Source organism: Spea bombifrons, chromosome 2 (assembly GCF_027358695.1).
Source record: "Spea bombifrons isolate aSpeBom1 chromosome 2, aSpeBom1.2.pri, whole genome shotgun sequence".
Classification (NCBI taxonomy): Eukaryota; Metazoa; Chordata; class Amphibia; order Anura; family Pelobatidae; genus Spea; species Spea bombifrons.
The window spans coordinates 23,360,577-23,371,175 of record NC_071088.1 but is presented as its reverse complement, the minus strand read 5'-3'; the positions used below and the strand labels follow the sequence as shown (position 1 = coordinate 23,371,175).

General features: G+C 41.4%; 1 protein-coding gene across 2 annotated transcripts in view; it reads left to right on the top strand.

Annotated features, from left to right (window-relative positions):
* The first annotated feature begins 423 nt into the window (after positions 1 to 423).
* The window catches only part of CUX1 (cut like homeobox 1), a 166,036-nt gene continuing 155,860 nt past the window's right edge, over positions 424 to 10,599 (top strand). For both annotated transcript variants that reach the window (XM_053457146.1, XM_053457145.1), the window contains exon 1: positions 424 to 580. In XM_053457146.1, the coding sequence (XP_053313121.1) occupies positions 518 to 580 (63 nt within the window). In that variant the 5' untranslated portion in view covers positions 424 to 517. The remainder of the gene's footprint in view (positions 581 to 10,599) is intronic.

The following is a 10,599-nucleotide window of genomic DNA, read 5'->3' as shown; positions in this document are numbered from 1 at the left end:
TGAATTTGCTCCGGATATAACTTCCTGCCCGGGATGCGGTGAATTCACCCGGAAAATATTGTATAGAAACTCAGTGTAGGTTTTGCTGCACAAGTGTCTGTCTCTTATTAACGGGTTAATGTTATTTAATAAAACGCGGAGAATTTCATCAAAACTATGTTTCTCATGAAATGACGTTTATTAGATAAATAAGGCAGACGGCGCTGCGCGCGGGGCCGTTTTAGCGGAGGTGTCTGGCAGCCTACGGCCCGGGCTACAAGCACCGAGCAGCGGCCGCCTCTCGAGTGAGCAGCGAGCGGGAGAAATGGCAGCCAATCGCCGGCTAAAATGGAGGGAGTTTGTGTGAGAAGTAAGCCGGGCAGGCCCCGCTCCGTGCCGGCAGAGGGTGGGTGTGGAGATCCGCTCCGTGTTTTGCTCTTGCTCCCTCCCTCCTTCCTTTCCCCCTCCTCCGCCGCTTTGCTCGTGAACTCCAGCCCCCTCTCTATCAGCCTCTCACTCCGTCTCAATATGTCTCAAGATGGCGGCCAATGCGGGATCGATGTTTCAATATTGGAAGCGCTTTGATTTACAGCAGCTGCAGGTCAGCTCCGTTTTCTTACTTTTTCTTCCTCGCCACCCTCTCCCGCTCTCCCTCAGCCTTCTATCCGTGTGCTCCGAACCCCTCTCCGCCGTCCCTGACCGGGGCAAAACCGCCGCTTTTCTGGCCGCTCTCATTGATAACGTTTTATCAGAAATTGATCCTCTTTGTTCAATTCATCGATCAGCCAAGATGGCGCCGGCTCTGTGGCGCCGCTCTCCTTCTCTCCCTGCTCCCTCTCTCCTATGCTCCCCTCAGCTCCTACCGGGCGCTTCTCCCGCCGAAGCCCCTCTTTTACCGACACCTTTTGTAGACCTCTCCAAGTTTATTATTTTATTGCACTTTTTTTTGCTTCTTCTTTTATTGAACTTGTCTAATCGGCCGGTTGTTTTGCATGATGATGCTGGTGGCGCTGTGGTGCCAGGCTCAGCTCCTCCATCGTCTCCCCCTCCTCTCTCCCCACACACACAGCACAGGCAGCAGCCGCAAGCAGCCCGGCTCCTGCTCCCGGACCCTTCCCGGAGAAACTTCATACCATATTATGATTTTAATTGCGGGGAAATAAAATTAAATGCGAATACGTCTGTTACTCAGTCTTATTACGGGCGCTGCATCCTCTCTCAAGCACTCAGCAGGCATCTGACTTTTTAGGGGTTGTTTACCTCCTTGGATCTCTTTATCTTTTTGTAAATAATTTTGTGAGGAACTTCTGAAGGACCCGCTTATTAAAAATGTCCGTTTTGTTCCAATTGTAGTAATTATTCTATTGCTGTTTTTTGGTGGGGTTTTCCGTGCTGCTGTTTTGTAGAAAGCAATGTTATTTATAAGGTTGGTAAAAAGTTTGAGGAAATGACTAAAATTTAGGGGAAAAATACTTTTCTGCTAATATGATCTCTAGCGTTAGATCGGTTTGTCTGGCTGTTGACCCTTCTTTTCTGCTTTGATCTTGACGTTGTATCCACTCCTCGGGCTGCCTCCTCAGCTTTTTGCAGAGGTAAACTTCAAAAGCGCGTTTCTTTCACACAGCAAATAAAATGTCATTTGTTTCTTTGCGTAAATGGTATTTTCACAACTTTCTGGTTTTGGTTTGCATGATTACTGTAAACGTTGAAATTCTTATTCCGAGAAATGCCCTGAATTGCTGTCGTGTTTTTGCTTTCTCTCTACCTGTATAAACCTTAAAGCCGCCTGAATGTTCGGAAAACAGGAAGGTTTTATGATGAAGCTTTATTTTTTTCGCTTTTTTTTTTTTTCTGTGTTTTACTGTAGAAGTAGGTTATCATGTCGCTGGCTCTTTGTTGGTACCGTTTCTGCTTTATTTGTCCCTAATCTGTAGAGCTGTGAGGCATTGCCATTATATGGATTATTGTAACGGGGGTTTACGATACATTTTGGCTTTCTTGTTGGAGATGGGAGAGAGCCTGCGGTGTATGTGATCCAAAGAGGTGACCCAGTTTCCCCAGACATAAAACACTTGGCGTCCCTTAATGCGAGAGTCGTGCTGAATACAGCCAGCCGGAGAGTTAACTGTCTGATCCCTTGCATTGTTCTAGGAAGGTGTTAATTCAGTGAACGCTTTCTTTACGCCGCTCGGTTCTTTTTACCCTAAGAATGAGGAACATAGTTCTTTGGGGATTCTTGAGATCGCTTTATCAGATGAAAATGTATTTTACATAAAATTAATTAAGGCACAGGCATCTTTTTCTTTGAGGGAAAGAGTACCCTTTGCATAGATTTGCATACAATTATAAGGCTTCAAAAGTGCGTATCTCTATTACTTTCATGTCTCCCTGAGCGTGTCGTTGCGTTGTCAGGGGTCTTAGCCGAGCCTGGAAGTTATTTCTATATTTTTAATGTTTCCTTATTCTTTCTTCCTTTTAAAGCTCGTCTTCCTCAAGCAGCTTGCTTGATGTGAGCAGTGCTGTGTCTGCCTGTATCTGTATGAAAGGCTTAAGCTCAAGTAGAGATCTTAGCTATGGAGTCATGGTTAAGATCAATAGACGTTCTCATGAACTTACAGGGGGCAGAAAAATATTCTTGGCTGCCTCTATAGATTTTTTTTCCCCCTGCTTGCATCCAGACAGTTTTTATAGGACCAAAACAAAATGGCAATTTTCTTTTTTTTGTGCACTACCAGATCATGATCTGCACTGCATGATTTTACTGAAAAAAAATAAAAAGCCATCCCAAGCTTTAGATTTTGAAGGGTGTTTGACAGCTTTTTGTTAATTTGTTTGCCAGCCTTGTGTCTGACAGAATGCTTTATATTGATATGCGAACAGAGGTTTTATTTCTTTTTATATGACAGTGAATGCTTTGTTGTAGATACTGAATATTTTTGGTCTGTGGTTTAGGGAAATTTGCATTACAGATTAGTGGAATGCAAACGCATACATAAAACGGTTTATTCAATGTGCCGTTGTAGTACTCTGTCTATACTTTGTGTTTAATAAAATGAAACTACTACTAATCTTGGCCTCCTTCATTCTTGCACTTTAGCGACAAAGAGAAGCAGAGGTCATGTATTAATGCGTTCTTTGAATGAAATATTATTTATGCTTTTCTTGGTGGGTGAGAAAATATGTGCTAATGCTTTGCAGGCATCCAAACACTTTTTAACGTTCGAGAAACGTAATTTAAAAACTATAGTGTTTCAGACAATGCTGGTGGAAACCCAATAATTCTCAATACACGGAGGTGCGAGGGTCAACATTCAGCGTGTTTTTCTTTGTGTTTTTTTATGTAAATGAATGCACTTTTTGTGTCTGTCGGTGTGTATTATTTTAAGAAGGTTCTAGGTTGCTTTTAGTCTTCCATACAGAATTCATTGTTGTGTCTTTGTTAAATTGAAACTCATTAATCATGGTCTGGATTTGCAAAGTCATAGGTCATGGATTTCATATGATCGCTCCAGACTTGTCACACTGCAAGCTTTATGTGCTTGGTTTTGCTGAAAAAAGGCAATCAAACACTTCTGACAGGATCAGAAGTCAAGACTTCTTCTGCTGTCAGTTCATTAGAGTTTACAAAAATTAGATGCAAATTACAGAACAGACACTTTTGTACAAAAATTTGTTACCTTAATAGTTGATAACTTCTCAAGTAGCTTTCTAGCTATAGATTGTGCTACTAGTTTTAACATTTTAAGAATACCTTGTGGAATACTTTAAAATAAAATCCAGATGCACTTCTCCCGAATGGGATGTTATTAAATTAGTAACAATATGTTAAAATAATTCCAGACGATAGGGCTTCCTGCGCAAGTTTGGCCAAAAGTACCTGCTGTTTAAGACCTGCATAAGATAAATTATAGCTCCATAGATGTTCTTGCAGTGAGTGTTACGGAAATACGGGGCAGTTCTGCTGCCCTTGTCGGTGGCTGTATGCGTTTACCGAGCTGCCATTTGTAAACTGTCACCTAGTTCTGCAGCGCTGTACGTTTAAATCGGGTTAAAAACAGGTTCATGGACAGTCTGATAAATTAACACCACAAGGGCTCTTCTTGGCTTAAAAAGTCTTTAAAGCCCCAAATCATACAAGGGCATTAAAACGTTGTTTTAGCGCTAATTTATAAGTGTGAAGATAATCTATTAGTGTAGCAAATATATAGATCTGTAACTGTATTTGTGTAACATTGTCTTGTTTGGCATGGCTGTTGAGGATCGGCCCGTTAGTGCTTCCACAACAGGGCCCGTGTTCATTGATTTACTTTCTCCATATCCAGCCCTGAATCTCTCTTTAGGTGCTGCTCCAGTTGGACAAATCATTAATTGCGCTCCCTACAGATAAACCATAGCAGACCATCGCACAACTCTGAGGAACGTGTTGGGGCTCTACAAATAGATGTGTGGCATGCAAAGCCCTGCAAATTACTATTTTGCTACTATTTGTACACATAATGGCCTTCTGCTGTTCAGAGACTAGTCATGAGCGCAGTGTGTGTGTTTCCTCATTCTACTTCATGGACACGTCCGGTTTTACAGTCAGTATTACTGATATATTATAAAAATAGTGGGATGTGATCAAATACAAGTGCGCATTTTGCATAACGTTTGGCACCCGACTCCCTAACTGGGGCTGCGATGAAGTAGGTGCAACGTGTGGAGAACTTGTAGGATTAAAACTAGATGGTATCTAAACGCCTGTGTAGCCAGTGCTACAAATATAGAGGTTCAAGACAAGTCATAGAGGAAAGTTAGAAACATTAACCACCAGACACCTTTCTGTTCTTTCATCTGTCCTTGTATTGGGTAATAGCGAGCATTGAAAGAAAAAGTTGGCAGGCCGGTGATCTTTAGGTCATTGCTGACTTTCTGATAAGCGCAACGGTTAAGAATGGTTTATTGACATTGTGGAAACTGATATACCTTACTGAAGCTGCAGCCTTGCTGGTTGGTATTGCAGTCTTCACGTTATTTCTAGTGTGGCTGTCGGTGGTTGCAGCCGGATACAACGGTGTTTACCTGTCTTCTTAAACATTCATAGGAATCTCAGCGGCTCCCTGAAGCACTGCAGTGTGTGTGTGTGTTTCTGTGTGTGTTGCGGTGGGTCTGCATGATACTGCTGAAAGACTTGGTTGTCTCTGCGTGAATGGAGAGGAAATTATGCTTTTAGTAGTATCCTTATGAAAACTCCCTAAAAGTTATTTTTTTTTTTTTTTTTTCATCAGTTACAAATATTTAAAGTTAATCTGGTATAAGGAACATTATCATTTGATCTTAAATACATGTTAAATTCAAACACAAAATTAAAATATGTGAACCTAGAAATATTCTGGAAACCTTTCAAAAGATTTGCTTGCTGCTGCATTTGAGCTTTATCTTTCATAACACCTACATCAGACGCATTACGCCTAAATGAACTCGTTCTCCTATCCATAAAAATGTTTAATAATTAATCGCTTACATTTATTGCATAGATGGCTTTTTTATGGGTATTTTCTTTCCTAAAGCTGTGATTTCATAGTTTTTTTTGTTAATGTATGCATGTGTATTTATGCAAGATCCTGTGAAAAGTATTAGTGAGCGTATTTAATTCCATCAGCCCATTATTCTTATTTGATAATTGGGGCCCACATTTTATTTTTCTGTTTAATAAACACAGGACCTTCCAAAAACTTTGATATTTTTTTGTCTTGTTTCAACCCAATGTAGTTTGTTAGTATTTTGTCTGAATGTTGGCCCTCTCTAATGTACCCATACAAATGATACATCTTCTGAGGACAACTAGAGTTTTTCGATTTTAAGCCATATTTAAACGTACAAAACAAAATTCATTAAGATTAAAAGCTTGGTGTTTCTTTTAGAAGATAAAAGTAACCCCAAATTATGTTAAGCAATATCAAGTATAATAATATATATATATATATATATATATATATATATATATATATATATATATATATATATATATATATATATATATATATATATAGGGCTGCAACTAACGATTATTTTAATCGATTAGTTGGCCGATTATTTTTTCGATTAATCGGATAAAAAAAACAATATGCAAATTTTTCGTTTATTTAAAATAATTTAATGAACTGGATGTTAAAAAACAACTTAAATTTTACATTAACATTCTTATTTTGTTATGATGTAATAAAAAACAATATTTTCAAAGTACAAGAACCCAAACACAATATTTATGCACTTTGCACCCAGCACTCAGCACTTTGCCCCAGCCCTGGCACTTTGCACCCAGCACTTTGCACCCAGCACTTTGCCCCCAGCCCTGGCACTTTGCACCCAGCACTTTGCACCCAGCCCTGGCACTTTGCACCCAGCACTTTGCACCCAGCACTTTGCCCCAGCCCTGGCAATTTGCACCCAGCACTTTGCACCCAGCACTTTGCACCCAGCACTTTGCCCCAGCCCTGGCACTTTGCACCCAGCCCTGGCACTTTGCACCCAGCACTTTGCCCCAGCCCTGGCACTTTGCACCCAGCACTTTGCCCCAGCCCTGGCACTTTGCACCCAGCCCTGGCACTTTGCACCCAGCACTTTGCCCCAGCCCTGGCACTTTGCACCCAGCCCTGGCACTTTGCACCCAGCACTTTGCCCCAGCACCCAGTCTCCAACTCTGCCCTGCCCCCACATTCTGCCCTGCCCCCACACTCACACCCTGCATCCCCACCCCCACTCTGCCCTGCACCCAGTCTCCCACTCTGCCCTGCCCCCACACTCACACCCTGCATGCCCACCCCCACTCTGCCCTGCACCCAGTCTCCTGCCCTGCCCCCCCACCCAGCCCTACACCCACACTCACACCCTGCCCTGCATCCCCACCCCCACTCTGCCCTGCACCCAGTCTCCTACCCTGGCTCCTACCCATTCGCTCTGTGCGAATGGAGCCACTCGAACAGAGCGAATGGAGCCACTCGCACAGAGCGAATCGCTCTGTTCGAATAGAGCGATTCGCACATAGACAAAGAATACTCACCTCTGCTACGGACTCGTTCCACTTCCAAGCTTCAAGTTTAAAACTTTATTGAAGTCTTGATTGAAGCGCGTCACATCCGTCACGTAGCTAAAAGAAGGCGGAGAGTGCAGAGCGTGTAGCAGAAGCGGGGAACGCTCGCGGAGGTAAGTAAAAGGAGCCGAGTGCTCCAACAACGAATCGATCACTCGATTAATCGATAACGGAAATCGTCGACAACGATTTCCGTTATCGATTATTATCGATTTTATCGATTCGTTGTTTCAGCCCTATATATATATATAACACACTCCCTCGTGTACGTTTCCTTTTTTTTTTCTTACTACTTTAGATGGGAAATAAATGTTTGGAATTTTCTTGTGTGCTTTTTGAAACTTTTTTTGCATTTTCATTTTTTAAATTACAGGAAATTGATTAGATAATGCTGGTGGCGCTGCTCCTGAGGCACTTGTCCCAGCTGCTATGGGGTGAACTTTTAAAATAAAATTCTCCAAACAATTACACTGGCAAACAAAACACATAAGCTGAAAGAGTTTTAACCCCTTCAGTCCCAGGGGTTTTTGGTACCTCAAAGCCTGGAGCAATTTAGCCATTTTTGTGCTATGTCGGTTCAGCGATTATTCTCCTTTCCTGTGAATAGTGTACCCATGTAAACTATATATTGGTTTTTCAAGGAGAGCGCTTTCTTTTGATACCATAGTTAGATAGCTGAACATTTAGGATGAGAAATTTAGTAAAAATTAGCGAAAATTAGAAAAACTTTTTTTTTGTTAAAATACATTTTCCCTCTGAATCCTCACAAAATTAGGTAACGTGATGGAAAATCCCCTCCAAGTGTATCAATTCAGGTGTCCTGATTTCAGAAATACCTAATTTATATAGACTTTCCACACTTTCCCAGCACTTATAGGGAACATACTATAAGGTGTACATTATTCGTAGAATGTTTATGCCTATGGCTTAACGGGTTTGGTGGTTGTGAACGGCGTCAGGAGGGTTATACTTTTTTAGATGTTGTGTTAGGGCAATGGGATGTAAGGTTTTTTTTAAAATATTTTTTTGTATTTTTTTTTTTAAATGCACTGTCCTCCTTTGGGACTTCTTGAACATGTTGTTCATGTCGGTAATGTCTGCACAGATCACACTGATCTCTATGCAAGTCCCCACAGACTTGCATAGAGATCATTGTCTGTGATCTGTGCCTCATCGGAGTGATCGGATATCCCAGCAGGGTCTGGACAGACCCTGCAGGGGATATCCTGTCCTCCAATGACCTTCCGCATGACGTCAGCAGTTAGGCGATCAGGCATTTAAAATGTAACGGTTTGTTACATGAGATCGGGCAGCAGCTGCTGGCTTCTGCTGACAGAGGGGAGTCCAGGCTGTCAAACGACAGCCTGATCTCCCGTGTAGCCGCTGCAAGAAGGTAAAGACGTACTGGTACGTCCATAGGGGACTGAAGGGGTTAAAGCAACTGGTTCTGAAAGCCTTAAGAGAACATTTTGCTGGTCTCTTCTCGCAAGAATTTGTGAATTTATGATCCTGAATGATCATTTTAAAAGCCAGCTTCATAATAATAAATATATAATCAATTATCAAATGCACCTTACACTTGAAGTCCTACTCCAGCCCTATTTGTATGTTAATATTGTAGTCTGTTCTCTGTGCACACTGGTGTAATTCACTTCATGCAGATAGGTGCCGGCATTCTTTAGTTATTGGAGTTTGTCTCATTTTACTTCTGCCCGGCGCGTACCACAATATGCATCTTGCACATGACCAGCAGATCTTCCATTCTAGCCAATGGGAGCCAAGCTCCTATTGAAATGTGGTTAATGCAACCAATCACATGAATGCTTTCAATGTTTTGCTTACATACATATGATTGGCTGCTGATTTAGTGGCTTCAGTGGAAGTACTAAGCACGTGCAATAGGCTTACAGACCAATGATTCCGGTTTTCAGTGGAGGGGAAACGTAATGCATAAGTCTCATTTTCATTGTGTTGCTTGGTTATTGTAGTTAGAACAATTTGTGTGGCCTAAAATGCATCGGGGTCTGCAAAATACATGACCACATACTACAGCATAGAAATACAATTTTGGAGACCTTTTGTAAGCCAGGAAAGAGTATCTGCATCTGCACAGGGTTAGCAGGAACAACAATTGCTTGAATTTGAGTTGTTCCTCTGCCATGCATTATAGTGAAGTTGTTAATTTTACTCTTTGACATGTCTATCTTACCAACTATGGTGTTTTTCTCCGAAGTCCCAGAGATAAACCGTTCCCCTCTACCCCTTGATAGTGTGTGAAGGGGCTCACAAGGCGGTGCGACCAATGACTTCCCATGTCATAAATTTTAATGTACGTAAGGTTTAGAGCACAAGGTCCTGCTCAGAAAATGTCTACTTTGCATTCGTGGGCTGTGAGAGCCTTCCATAATCGCATGAAACACATTCTAGGTAAACAAACTTTTATCATTGCTGTCTTGTTTTAAAATGGCTACAGGAGCAGCATATATTTAGGGTCTAGGATGTCTCCGTGCTCCTACCTATTCATGTTCAGAAGGTGTGATAGAAGCCCTGTGTTCCTGACATTGATTGGGGGCCATGGCGTTTAGCAGATAGGCCTTTAGCCAAGGCTATGTTTTTATTAAGATGGCTAATTTGTTCTGTGCGCAGCTTTACTGGATTCTTCTTCTTTAGGGCAGGCAGAGGTTGGTAACCATTATAATTGAAGTTAAATATGAACAAGATCATGCTAGGGAACAAGATGCTTTTCTCTCTAACCTGTTTAGTTCACATATGTTTTAAAAGGTGTTCTTGTTGAAGGTCACTTATTAAAATCATACACTGCGTGATCTGCTCTGCAGACATTGAAATTTGCGACTATAAGTTGGCCGACCTCCACGTACACTGGAATTTCCTCAGGAAATATTCATAGCTATCTTTCATTTGGAAGCTTGCGGTCTTGCTATTTAATATTGTATCGCTAAAATAGAAGATAATGGTAGATAAGCATAACAGAACTGTCTGTATCATGAATTTTGGTCGTTTGTCATGCTAAAAATTGTTAATGTATTATATGGCCCATTTCCTAGAGCTGGGGGGAGGCCAGTTTCATAATTTTGCAATAGTCATAGTTGGGTGACAAACTTATAAACATCTTACACTTTATTCACAGCACTTAATGCACATAAGCACACGTTTTTATTTTAACATTAATGTGCGTGTCTGTTTTATTTGCTTTTTGGGGGTTCCCCTGTGATATGATTATTAAACATAGAACTAGGAACGCCAGTTGTAGTACAGCTTGTTCTAAAATTACTGAAGGGGATTCGGGGTCCGTTTACCAGGTATATCGATCCTGATTAGTATTCAGCCTGTAACCGGTTTATCAATATCCACAGCATGCGACTACAGTTATACTGATCTGCCGAGTTTGGGGAAATTACTGCAGAAATATTGGTCGTGCTTTGATGCAGCTTATTTTATAAATAATTTTGTTCCTTGCGGAATATATTGGCAATGGTCAGAGTTACACTATTCTACTGACCATGGACAAACTGTAATGTTGGTAACAA